General features: G+C 37.7%; 1 protein-coding gene across 3 annotated transcripts in view; it reads left to right on the top strand.

The window, feature by feature from the left end:
- The window catches only part of WDR70 (WD repeat domain 70), a 290,485-nt gene that overhangs the window by 76,591 nt on the left and 199,782 nt on the right, over window positions 1–14,112 (top strand). For all 3 annotated transcript variants that reach the window (XM_028098034.2, XM_088023519.1, XM_088023520.1), the window contains one exon: window positions 7,964–8,117. In XM_028098034.2, coding sequence (XP_027953835.1) covers window positions 7,964–8,117 — 154 coding nt within the window. The remainder of the gene's footprint in view (window positions 1–7,963; window positions 8,118–14,112) is intronic.

The raw sequence follows: 14,112 nt of genomic DNA, 5'->3' as shown, positions 1-14,112 counted from the left end.
TCACGTACTGTGTTAGGTGTCTTTATGTATATTATTTTTACTCCTCATCCCGATCCTGTAAGTGTTATTTCTCCAGGTTCTTTCAGTGCAAGAAACCAGGACTCAGCAAAGTTATACAGTTAGTACCTGAACTCTGTCTCAGGAGCACCTCTGCATGGTGCTGTCCACTAGTTGCATCAATTAATTTTCCAAAAGATGGGGGAGGCTGAACCGGGTGAAGCTGAAGGGCCTGTTCACCCTCACAGAGCCACTTAACAGCAGAGTGAGGACTTGGATCCCTGGCCTCCTGACTCACATTCCAGTGCACTTTTCACTACATCAGGACATGTTGGCTCCTGAGCCCCAAGTGACAGCCCCAAACAGCTGTGTTGATCTGTCTTGCATGTCCCAGCTTGTTTTGCTAGCTGAGCAAAAACTACTTAAAAGGATCCTCAATCTTCACCTTCCCATTCCCCTCCACTTACACTCATATACTCCCACTTGCCCCATGAATAACTTCACAGAAAGAATTGTGCAATGTCACTAAGCCTTCCTTTGGTGTCAGAGTTACTCCCTGAGAGAACATTCACTTCCTCATGACTCCAGTTTACTGTCAGATTGGCTTTCCCTCTTTTCTCTTTGATCGGAATCTTAGTTGTTTAGGCAGGAATTTGAGGAGCAGATGTTATACTCCTTGAAGAAGCCCTTTAATTCTCCTTAGTACTGTGTCTAATGACTCCTTAATCCTGTCCTTTTAACTCTGTGGCTAGCAGAATTAAGAGTGAAGTGGGACAGGAATGATGAGCTTGATGCTTAACTTTTCATTTTAATGTTGACAAAGAGAGCACATGAAAACAGTGATAGAAGGAAAACAGCAAGTTTGCCTATAACAGCTAAAGTAAGGTGAATATTAGTGTGGAATTGTTGAGATTTTGTATTTCCCTCCAAATATAAATAGAGCAATTTCAGAGAGCACATAGCCAGAGAAATGGAGCCACTGACTGTTTTTACTACCTTTTCTTCTTAAATTTTGCTATTCTTTAGATAATTATTTCCAAAGAGAAATAAAAATGATTGACCAGAGAAAACAAAGTTATCTCATATAGTACTAGATCTTTTTTTTTTTTTTAAGATTTTATTTATTTATTTTGACAGAGAGAGACACAGCGAGAGAGGGAACACAAGCAGGGGGAGTGGGAGAGGGAGAAGCAGGCTTCCTGCTGAGCAGGGAACCCAGTGCGGGGCTCGATCCCAGGACCCCGGGATCATGACCTACTGAGCCACCCAGGCACCCTCATAAGTGCTAGATCTTTTATGGTTAGTGAAGAAAATCAACTTCTCCAATATGAGAGTTCTGTTAACAAAGATATACCCTGTGAACTACTTTGCTTTAGCAGTCTGAACTATCTAATTATCAAAAATCTGATCTGCTTGTTTATATATATGTACATATGTATGTATAAATTTGTCTGTATGTGTGTATATATACATATATATACACACATTTGTGTGTGAATGTGTATATAAACAAATTGGATTAAACTGCCAATAATTTTCTGTTTCTAATTAATCACTTGAAATTTAGTATATCAAGCAGGGTCTAATAAGTAGAGAGCAAGCACAGAGCAATTTGAAAAGGGAGAAGTTTATTATAAAGAGTTACTAACAGAGGATTGGAGAAATGAGGTATTGGCTAATAAAAAGTAAAGAGTACTCTAAAGAACACAGGAATAGCAGATAAAAGGAGCATCTCTTACCCCTAGGGTGGAGATAAAGCATTCAAGGGAGAGGCCCCTCGGGACTGAGATCCAGACATTTTAGAGGACAAGGCTTTGGCTCATTGAATGATAAAGAATTTTTGTGCTCTGACAGCAGAACTTTCCAGAAACCTGTCTCACCAGAGTCACTGGTATAGCACTGCGGCGGAAGGTGCTGGGGGAAGCTGCTGGATGTTGCTGACCACCAGGTACTTGAGCAGCCTGGTGTAGAGAAGCTGTATAGGCTGTGGGAGCCAGACACTAAAGAAGCCATGTGGGGTGCTGGAGCCCACCAGCAGGAGCACACTGGAACCTGCAGTGTCTCTCTAGCACCCTCTAGCTGCAAAACATGCCCCAGGGCAAAGGAAGAATATTTAAAGGGCCCAAATTCATTTTTGCAGAGCAGGCAGTGAAGGGTGAATTTAGAGCTGTGAGGCAATAAATGGACAACTGGCAAATCTGGTGAAACATATAATTTTATATCTTATTATGGGGGCCTCCTTCTTGATTTAACATTTAAATTTGGGACCCTGGTCAGAATTTTGCTAAGGACCTCATTCCTTCCCAGCATTTTAGCATTTAGTATAAGGTCAGAGAGGCTTTTCTTTTTAGGAAGGAAGGGCCTGGGCATTAGCCCCACATTTGCTTTTCTAGGTTTCTTTCTCATGAGCACCTGGTTTGGGAGCTTCAATTTCTTATCTACATTGACCTTTTGATCTGGGGCATTGTGGTGAAATTCCTCACACTGTCACACATTCTAGCCTCAGAGCCCACTCAGACCTTTGTTTGAATTATCTTTGAATTGGAATTAGTACTTTGAATCAGTGCATTAAGAATGGTTTTTTGAAGAATAAATATTTAAAAAACTATCAGCTAGAATTTCAGAATTTTAGGAGAAATGGTCAGTTTAAGTTTTGAGCACTAGTTTCTAGTTATCAGTAGCTGTGAAGAAAAGCAGTTTCATTGTAAATATCTAATTTGGATTTGGCCACCAGCCGGGAAGAATAATTCTTTTGTTGCTTAGTCAGATACACTTAAATTTTGATTTTTTGTGTATATTCTGTTTCTACGAGACAAAATTATCATGATTAATAGTTTTTTCTGCTGAAATATCCATTTATTTCTCAGCCTTGAAATTATAGACTTAGAAAGTAAATCTAAATAAGACTAAATAGCCTAAAATTTTGTTAAAATTGTCTTAATCATTGAAATTTATTTTCAGATTAACCTTTTAGGATAAATCAAAGAATAGAGTTTTTTTGTCTTTTTTTTTTTTTTTTTGCCAACAGAGTTACATTCATAAAGGAAGTTGTGAGGACCGTTTAAAAAGACAGATTTTCATTTTTGCTTTCTGATAGAGAAATTTTATATTTGGGACTAAGTTAGTTCTCCAGCAGAATTCTTTATGGGTTTGTGTGTTATTATCTGTTTAAGGTGTTTAATTGTTTGCTTTCCATACGTATTTATTTGGTGATTTCTTTTTTGAGAGAATGGCACCTGAGATAGCATATACTTTAAAATTGCTTTGATGTGTGTTACTTTCCATGCCATCTCTGAAGAATGTTATAGACTGTGTTTTAGCATGGTGAATAAGAAATTTTTACATGGAGAGTTTACTTCAATATTCATTTCTAAATTTGTAACTGGATATCACATTTAGGGACTGTACAATTGACTTTTTTAGTACTGGTACTATTATCATCCAAATAGACTTTAATAGATTTCATTAGGTTTTCTTTTGTTTCTAAAGAATATTTTGTTAGTATTTAATTTTTCATCTGTTTATGAGCCAATAAGAATCTTCTGTTGTTCCAAAGTTGAGACTGTTTTATATTTATTTCATATTTGTTAACAGCTGCACTTGCTCAGTGCACTAGCCGCTAGCCAAATGTAGCTATTTAAATTAAAATTAAAATTAAAAATTAAGTTCCTTAGTTGCACTAGCCATATTTCTGGTGCTTGATAGAAACATGTGGCTAGTGGCTAGTGGTTACCGTAATGGACAACACAGATGTAGACTGTTTCCACCATCACAGAAAGTTCTGTTGGGCAGTGCTGGTCCTATAATATGTAGAATATATTGCAGTTGTTGATGTGACAGCTTTCTTTGTCTCAGAATGTAGATTATTTTCACTTCACAGTCCCAATAATGTACTTTGTACTGTTAGCCTTTTATATTTTAGTCATTTGGTGGGTAGACAGTGGTATCTCATTGTACTTTTACTTTTGGATTTTCCTGATGAAAACATGTTTAAAAAAAATGTTTTTAAGGTTTTACTTTTGTCTTTGGCTTTCAGCAGTTTTACTGTGATGTTCCTGGGTGTGGTTTTTGCTATCCTTTTGGGGTTTACAGTACTTATTGAATCTCTGGGTTAGTGTCTTTTATCATTTTTCCAAAATTTTGACAGTCATCTCTTTACAGACTGCTTCTCTCTTTTTCCATTCTGCAATTCTAATATGAGACTTTTTCAGCATATGTCATATGTACCTTAAACTTTTTCTGCATTTTCCATTTTTTGTCACGCGCTTAAGTCTAAAAATGATCTTTTAACCATTAATTCTCTGCTGTTAAACCCATCCATTAGTTCTAAATCTCAGTGATTGTAGTTTTCATTCTAAAATTTCTGCATATTTCTTTTTTTAATTTTCAGTTTTATGTATGTATTATATACCTTGTCATTTAGTTTCTTAATTACAGTTATTTTTTTAGATATTATTTTTTTACTTGGCAGAGAGAGAGAGAGACTGCAAGAGAGGGAACACAAGCAGGGGGAGTGGGAGAGGGAGAAGCAGGCCTCCCGCTGAGCAGGGAGCCCCAAGCGGGGCTCAATCCCAGGACCCTGGAATCATGACCCGAGCCAAAGGCAGACGCGTAATGACTAGCCACCCAGGCGCCCCTAATTACAGGTCTTTTATTTAAAAAAAATTTTTTTAAAAGATTTTATTTATTTATTTGACAGAGAGAGTTAGCGAGAAAGGGAACACATGCAGGGGCAGTGTGAGGGGGAGAAGCAGGCTCCCTGCCGAACAGGGAGCCCGATGCTGGACTCGATCCCAGGACTCTGAGATCATGACCTGAGCTGAAGGCATACGCTTAACGACTGAGCCACACAGGCGCCCCTAATTACAGTTATTTTAAATTCTACAACTCAGAAGTTCAATATCTGGTGCTCCCAATTTCTGTGAACTTGGATAAAAAATTGTTTCTTTTCACTAATCTCTAAATGATGTTTAGCATTTCCTTTAATTATGAAAGTAGGCAACAAAGTCACAGGTGTACCTGCAAAGTTCAGATGCTTTCATATTATATTATTGTTATTATAATAGTCATATTGAAATACACATTGTTTATGCTCATCACTCCTTTGAAATTACAGTAGTTATTAGACCTGCCTCTGGGCATAGTTACTTGATACATTAGTACAGAAACTCACATATGCCACAAATTCAAAAAAATATTTTTTAGTTATTTATGTGATAAATAATGGCTTCCAGTATATGTCTAATGTAGTTTTTTAATATGTTTAAAAAACATACTAAGAGGGAATCCACAGATTTCAGAGTGCAGAATGGTCCAGGCACAAAAAATGGTTCTGTAGAGTGTAGGTCAGATTGTGTCACTGCTCAGCTCAAAGCACTCCGATGGGTTTCGTCTAATTTCTCCCTGAGAGAACAAAAGCCAAAGTCCTTTCAGTGGCTTACGTGGCCCTCCTTGATCTGCATCTCCCCACTTGCTGCATTCTGACCTCTCCAACTCCTGTTTGCTTTGCTCACTCTGCTACGGTTACATTGGGGAAATGCCAGACACGCTTTTGCTGCAGGTCCTTTCTAGTAGCTGTTGCTTCCCTTGGAAAGGGAGAGCAGATATCAAAATATCTTCATAGCCTACTCCTTCACTTCATAGCCTACTTACTCACTTACTTCCTGACCACTTTACTTAAAACATTTATCCCTGTCCCCTTGGTTCACATTTTCTGCCCTCCCCACTCAGTTTTTTCCCATATACTTATTACAGTTTTTCATATTATGTATTTTACTTACTCATTAGATTAGTATTGATTTTGGGAGTGGGGCTCATCATAGGCTTCTGTTACTGGCAGGTTAGACCTTTGGCAATAATAGGTCAATTCTGCAGAGTTGCTGTTGGTCCTATGCATAATTTCCATCCCTTTTTGCACTGCTATTTCACTTATAAGACTATTGCATTAACAGTGGTATGGATGATGACAAAAGCTAGCTAATGTCAACTGGCCAAGTCACTTTGTCTTTGTGGTTTATTGCCTCTTTCAAAGTTGGTGTTGTCTGGATTAACATGGGATACAAAGAGCTTCGTATTTGTTGTCCACTTTTCCTGTGTCTGTCTACATGCATCTTTCCTACACATCCTTGTCTCAATCTCTTGATCTTTTCTAGGGTTTATCTCACATCTTCTGGAGAGCATGTTTCTCACCAATGTACTTGATTTTTTGCTCACCCGATTCAGTTAGCATAATGTCATCTAGATCACAGACCAGCATGAATTTCTTCAGATTGTCCAGATGGTACAGGTCCCTTTGGACTATGTTAAGACAAAGGGCCAGAAAATTAATGTAGCCCTGGCTCAAGCATGCATATGTATGCTGCTGTTGGTCACCTGTGAATGTGAACTGTTTTTGGTCTTGCTTCCTAATAGAGGTGGAAAAAGACGCTTTACCAGATCGGTCACCGCATACCACTTACCTGACAGGGCCAATAACCCTGTCTTTGTAGGCTGCCAAAGAGGCCCTTTGGCTTTTTTCACACTGTAGTTTTTAATTGGTGATAGTCATCCTCAGCCTTTCATTGTCTTTATTCATTGCACTGACTACACCCAGTAGTAGCTATCCAGTTCTAGAGTTGTTTCAGTTCTTAGGTTTCCTGTACCTCTCAAATGCCTGGAATACTACACCAGCCAGTACCTTTCCTTTCACGATGAGCTTTTAGCAGTTGCAGTTGCACTGCTGTAGCATGTCAGGGACTATGTACTCCCTGTGATGGGGTCCTCGTTACTATCCACTCGGTGATCTCATCTTGGAATTGACTTCATAGAACCACTTTTTAAAAAAAAATTTTTATTGTTATGTTAATCACCATACATTACATCATTAGTTCTTGATGTAGTGTTCCATGATTCATTGTTTGTGCATAACACCCAGTGCTCCACACAGAATGTGCCCTCTTTAATACCCATCACCAGGATAACCCATCCCCCCACCCTCCTCCTCTCTAGAACCCTCAGTTTGTTTTTCAGAGTCCATCGATAGGACCACTTTTGATACCAACTCTCTCAGGTCAGGTTCACCAAAACCATTCTTTGAAATTCCAGGATTTGCATGCAGAAGGTTGGTTGAAGAGTGTATTTTGGGATTAGCTCCCGAGAGAGAAGGTGCAGGGGAAACACCCTTAGGAAGGCGCAGAAATTGCATTGTCATGTGGTTGCAGAAGCCGCCTCAGCCACAGGGAAATCTGAAGCTGGTTTAATTCTTCCCATGGATCCCAGACTGAAGCATGGGGCTGGACCATTTTACTGCACGCTGGCCAGGCTGAATGTGGGCTGCTTTGGAATGGTAACATAATCTTGTATGAGGGAGTTTAGGTGTTAGTCACCAGCCGACCAAATCCTGGAAGCTGGGGGAATGAGTGGAGTGGTGAGCGTGCAAAGGATACTGTAGTACTGGAGACATGGAGGAGGTGAAAACTTGTTCAAACACTTAGCTGTGAAAGGGAGGAGAGAGGATAATCAGAAGTTCCTGAGGAGACTGGAAAGGATGAGATCCAGAATACAGGTATTTGATTTGCCTTGGGCAGGAAGAGGTTTCCATCCACCATTGTAATCAAAGAGGAGGAGGAAGAGAGGTGTTCAGATGCAGAGGAGTTTATGACATTAGTGGGAGGAAGTTGAGGCAGTTGTTGTTTGTTGCTTTTGGGAAAGAGCCAGACAAATCAACAGCTGAAAGAAGGGCAGTTGGTTGGGTTGAAGATATCTACGGTGAGTAGATATTTTAATAGATGCTGTGGTGAGTGGGAGGAGAGTGCTAACAGGATAGCCACTGGTGTTGAGGGCCCATTTGAGGTTGATGATCCTGATTTTGAAGAATTATCAATTTGTGCAGTTGTGTGATTTTTTTTCTGGCAGAGCTTAATGTAGTCAAAGTGTAAACATTATGCCCAGTGTCTTACAACACTATTTTCTTTTTTCTTTTACATAGCCATCAGATCAAGTCACTACAGTATAGTAACACAGGAGACATGATTCTTGTTGTATCTGGAAGCTCTCAGGCCAAAGTGATTGACAGAGATGGTTTTGAAGTAATGGAATGTATAAAGGGAGACCAGTATATTGTGGACATGGCAAACACCAAGGTAAGCATTAAACAAAATATTTATTGAATTTAATTAATTCAGCACACATTTATTAACAAGTTGATTGAGTTGCTGTAATTCACCCTAAAAATTAGTTTCTTGTTTTAAACAATGTATTATTATTTCTTACAATTCTGTGGATTGACCAGGAAGTTCTTCTGCTTCATATAGTGTCAGCTGGGGCACTAGGATGGTTTTAATGTTCAAAATGCCTCACTCAGATGATTTATAGTTGGTGCTCTACCCCATGGTATCTGTCCTGTTTCCAGCCCTCCCCCTTCCCCACAGTGTGCACGTGCATACCTGTGTGCATGCTCACTCTCTCTTTCCACATATCTAGTTTAGGCTTTCTAACAGTGTGGTGGACTTAGTGGGGTTTGACTTCTTGCTTGATGACTGGCTTCCATGAAGGATGAATATGGAAACTTCAGATTTTAAGGTCTGGCTTCAAGTCTTATATGGCATTGTAGGGCCAACTCAGATTTGAGGAGAGGAGAGATAGACTCCACCATTTGGTGTGTGAATGACAAGATCACATTGTAAAAGATATGGGATGGGAGATATAGATGCAGCCATCTTTGGACACAACATACTCCAAACCTACTATGTACTAGGCTTTAGAACAAGAATGAAAGAGGGTTTCATCAACCTTTTATATAAAGATCTTTTAGTGAGGCAGTAATATTTTTGAAATTATATTCAATATCAATTAACTATAGCTGCATAAATGCTATCAAACTTAATGGATTATTTATAATTACTAACATATCTGTGGGATGTCTGAGTGTAGCTCCAAGCTACAGTTAATGTCTGGGTCTGTTCCATGTGTCCCTGTTGCTCCTTGCACTAGTGAACTGCCTGAGGGCATGTTTTTCACACGGTGATGGCAGAAACACAAGAAGGAAACCTCAACTCTGGAAGCACATTTCAGGCCTTTGTTCATATGTCCATGGACATTCCATTGGCTAGAGCAAATCACATGACCACGGGTATCAGTGGAGAAATTTGCCCAGGTCTTTAGGGAGAGTAACCACAGTAGCACATGCCAAAGGTTGAGGATACAGAAGAGGTTATGGATTGGGAACAGTAATGCAACCTACCACAGATCTATTACAGTGTCAGTGGATATGGTTGGTGTGGAATTTTGAGCCTCAGTTTTACTTCTGACTTTTACTCCTCTTTCCCTGTCCTAGTACATATTTCTAAAACACTTAGTACTCAAGGTTTGTAACTACATCAAAATCTAATAGATTTGATTGCCTAAGAAAATACAGTGGATCCTCATTATTTGTGGTTTCTGTATTTGCTGAAATGTTTTTGTAACCCCCAAATCAATACACAGTGCTTTTGTGGTTGTTTGCAGACATGCACTTGCACAGAGCAGCAAAAAAGAATGTGAAAAAGCTGATGCTCTTTCTTCTTGTTTCAGCTCTCACATTGTAATCAAGTGTCCTTTTTGTGATCTGTGTTGTGCTGCATTTTTATTACTTGGGGGCCTTTTGTTGGTGATTTTGCTGTTTAAAATGGCCCCCAAGTATAGTGCCGAAGTGCTGGAGCACTGTCTGGTGTTCCTAAGTGTGAAAAGTCCATGACGTGCCTTGCAGAGAAATACGTATGTTAGATAAGCTTCATTCAGTCATGACTATGAGTTCAATGTTAATGAATCAGGTATATATATTAAATAATGTTTCTTTAAACAAAAACATAAAGTTATACATTGATTAGTTGATGAAGATATGACTGGCTTGTATGAACCCAACCCTGTATTGGATAATTCAGTATTTACAGAACTTTCTAGATCATAACTACTGCAAATAATGAGAATTGGCTATAATCTACATGCTCTAGTTGAACTTTTGGAATAAATTAATATACTATGTTTCAAACTGCCCTCTGTTGAAACCCAGTGAAGTTCCTCTCAACCTTAAAGAGGATCACAGTCTCATTCATTTTTTTGTGTGACTAATTGTTTATTAAGTGTCCAGTGCTAGATGATTCAAATAGAATTCATATATAATTTAAGCATACAATTATATTCAGTGGTGGCTTCAGTAGTTTCTTTTTTTCATGTATTTTATTAGAATTTCTCATTCCCTTCTCCTTAAAATCATTGCCCCTAGGATTCCACCAAAGATGATGTTGTGAGAGTGATGATGGTAAGGAAAGAAAGCAGATAGGCCTCTAGGTCATTCTCCCTGTCTTAAACTTAGTTCTGCTTTTATCTGCTTTATTTGAAGCTTTTGGGAATACAGATCTATTTAAGCAACTGGTCTGTGGAAATGAAACCTTTAAAACCTTGTATTTAATTTATTCTCTTTTTAGTTTGTGCTTACCATCGACAGCTAAGCAGGGTCAGGCCTGGTACTTGGATGGGAGACAGTATTTCTTAAAAAGTATGAGGAAGAGCAGTTTTTGCCAGTCTCTAAGCTCTTTTTTTTTTTTTTTTTAAGATTTTATTTATTTATTTGAGAGAGAGAGAGAAACAGCATGAGAGGGGAGAGGGTCAGAGGGTGAAGCAGGCTCCCCACTGAGCCGGGAGCCCAATGTGGGACTCGATCCCAGAATGAACTCTGGGATCATGGCCTGAGCCGAAGGCAGTCGCTTAACCAACTGAGCCACCCGGGCGGCCCTCTAAGCTCTTCTTAATTATTTCAGCCATTCAGGGCTTCTTATATTATAGAAACACTAAGACTTTGTGGATTTAAGTTTTAGCCAATAAAATTTCAGGAAGAAAGGAATCCGGTTAGTTTTATTTCTGGCTATTTTTGCAATTTCAGACTTATAGTACATATAGGACATATAATGAGATGATTAGGAAAGTAGGACAAGGGTGGATAAACAAGTCTGTGCGGAAACACGGGAAATTAACATTAGCATATTAAGTTACTAGAGTTATTTTTTACCTCCTTGGTTAAATATATTCCTAATTATTTAATTGTTTTTGATGTTATTGTAAATGGGATCATTTTCTTTATTTTTCAGAAAATTCATTGTTAGTGTATGAAAACCTCTTGATTTTTTTTAATGTTAATTTTATGTTCTACAGCTTTACTGAATTTGTTGATTAGATCTAAGAGTTTTTTTGATGAGTCTTTAGGATTTTCTGTATTTAGAATCATGTCATCATGTCAAATAGAATTTTACCTCTTTCTTTTATTTCTTTTCTTGCCTGATTGCTCTAGTTATGACTTCCAGTACAGTCTTGAATAGGAGTAACGAGAGCGGGCACCCTTGTCTTGTTCCTGATCTTAGAGGAAAAGCTTTCAGCCTTTTACCACTGAGTATGATGTTGGCTGCGGGCTTGTCATATATGGCCTTTATTATGTTGAGATATGTTCATTCTATGCCTAATTGCAAATCATGTATCTGATAAGGGGTTAAAATCCAAAAATATGTAAAGAAATCTAACAGCTCAATAGCAAAACAAAACAAACCCAATTAAAAAATGGGCAAAAGGATCTGAATAGACATTTTCCAAGGAAGATGTACTAAAGACCAACAGGTACATGAAAAGATGCTCAACCTCACTAGTCATTAGGGAAATGCAAATGAAAACCACAGTGAAATATCACCTCAGCGTATTAGAATGATCATTATAAAAAAGACAAGAGATAACAAATGCTGGTGTGGTTGTGGAGAAAAGGGAAACCGTGCGCACTGTTGGTGGGATTGTAAATTGGTGCAGCCACTGTGGAAAACAGTACGGAGGATCCTCAAAAAATTACAAATAGAGCTACCATATGATTCAGCAATTCCCCTTCTGAGAATATATCCAAAGGAAATGAAAACACGACCTTGAAAAGATAATCTGCACCTCCATGTTCATGGCAACATCATTTGCAATTACTAATACATGGAAACAGCCAAACAACCTAAGTCCATTGATGGATAAGTGGTTAAAGAAGTTGTGAGATATATAGCTATCTAGATCTATATAGATATATAGATCTAGATAGCTATATATCTATGTCTAGATATCTATATCTATATATATATAATTCAGCCATAAAAGTGAGGAAATCCTACCATTTGCAACAACTTGAGTGGACCTTGAAGGCATTATACTAAATGAAATAAGTCAGACAGAGAAAGACAAAATACTGTATGATTTATTTCTATGTGGAATCTAAAACAGAAAAAAACCCAAACAACCCCCCCCGCCCCCGCAACAAACCACAGAGTCACAGAAAACGAGATCAGACGTGTGGTTACCAGAGGCAGAAGATGGGGAATGAGGGAGTTGGAAGAGAGTAGTCAAAAGGTACAAATTTCTAGTTATAAGATAAATAAGTACTAATGGTATAATTAGGGGTATAATGTACAACATTATGACTATAGTTAACACTGTATGATATAGAGGAACATTGTTAAGGAGAGTGAGTCCTAAGAGGTATCATTACAAGGAAACTTTTTTTTACCTTTTTTTTTTCTTTATATTGTATCCATATGAGATGAGGGATGTTAGCTGAACCTATTGCGATAATCATTTCACAATATATGTAAATCATATTATCATGCTGTATGCCTTAAATTTATACAGTGATGTATGTTAATTATTTCTTAATAAAACCGGGAAAAAATTTAGTTACCATTATGTAGAAAACTGCTATATATTGTAACTACTGTAACTTCCCCCACTTGCCTAATATCTCCATTTTGATTTCAAAATCATGGTTAATATTTACTTTCTTCATTTCCCAGAAGCAGATATAATTAATTGACTATTTACTTGTCTAGGAAATGTTACTGATATCTTAACTGCAGTCTTTGACTTGAGTAATAGGTTTTGGAAATACAAGAATTATTATTTGAAAGTAGTAGATTTCATGGGACAGTTTTTTTCCTTAACTTTTTAACCTCTTTTCTGAATTGCAATAAATAGGACATTAAAGGAAACAATTAAATATATCTGATCTATTGTGATTAAAATATTATGTCCTTCACATAACAATAAAAAAATTAAAAAAAATATGTCCTTCAAATATAAACAGGCCTCTCTGTTAAATTGTTATATTGTTAAATTTATATCTCTAATCTTTACATCATTGTGTGTATATGTGTGTATTTTTAAATGTACTCATAGTGGTACAGAAATGCTTTTTTCTGTCATACACTACGATGCAGTTCACTGTAGGGAGAGTGATGTACTTACACCTTAAAAAAATAAAGTTTATTGGGTTTCTAACAGTAATTCCTGTCAACTATAAAAAATTTGGAAAAAAATTACTCATAATTCTACTACCCAAATATAATCACTAATAACATTTGTTTCTATATGCCTATATTTTCCTTATGCATCTGAAAAGATGTTTTTCTGATCAAACCGGGACATTTACATTAGTTTATTACTTGGAACTATGTTTTGTATGTTCTACAGTCTTGGGATTTTGTGCAGATGCTCCAGGGGCTGCAGTAAGGTAGAAGGAGAGGCCTCAGGATAGGAGTGAGGGGCAGGGGGCCTTCCACTTCAGTCAGAGGAATTCTGTTTTTGTCTGTTTTATGTGTTGGAGTTTTTCATAAGATATCCTTTGAAAATTAGGTTGGGCTGCTTTTTTAAAATATGAGGATTCCTGAGCTGGAGTTCATGGGATTATTGGTTATTTTATCTGGGGAAAATAAGACCTTACTTCTTTAGGTTTAGACGAGTAATACTAAATCCAACAAAAATCCAACTGAGTAAATTTGAAGATCTAATTATCTTTATTCAATGATTTATGAATTGGGCAGCATCTCATCTAGCAAATAGAGGTTATGAGGAGCTGTACAAAATGGAATGTTTTTAAAGGCAGAAAGCGGGTGGGACAAGGAATTTACAAATAGAAAAAAATGGATGATTCCAGCAGGATTATACCTTCTTTTGAGGGGACAAAGGGGTCTGTCGGTTGGATTACCTCACTGGTGCTGATCGGGAAATTCCAGACTGACTAGTTAAGATTACATTCCTGGGAGAGTTTGAAACTGTACTTGGGTTAGGTACTAAGTGTCTTTTTGGCGC

Source organism: Eumetopias jubatus, unplaced genomic scaffold, assembly GCF_037043125.1.
Source record: "Eumetopias jubatus isolate StellerSeaLion01/CBP00866 unplaced genomic scaffold, mEumJub1_p1.0 scaffold_5, whole genome shotgun sequence".
In the NCBI taxonomy this organism is placed as follows: Eukaryota; Metazoa; Chordata; class Mammalia; order Carnivora; family Otariidae; genus Eumetopias; species Eumetopias jubatus.
Note: the sequence above shows the minus strand (reverse complement) of the source record. Positions and strands in the feature narration are given on the sequence as shown.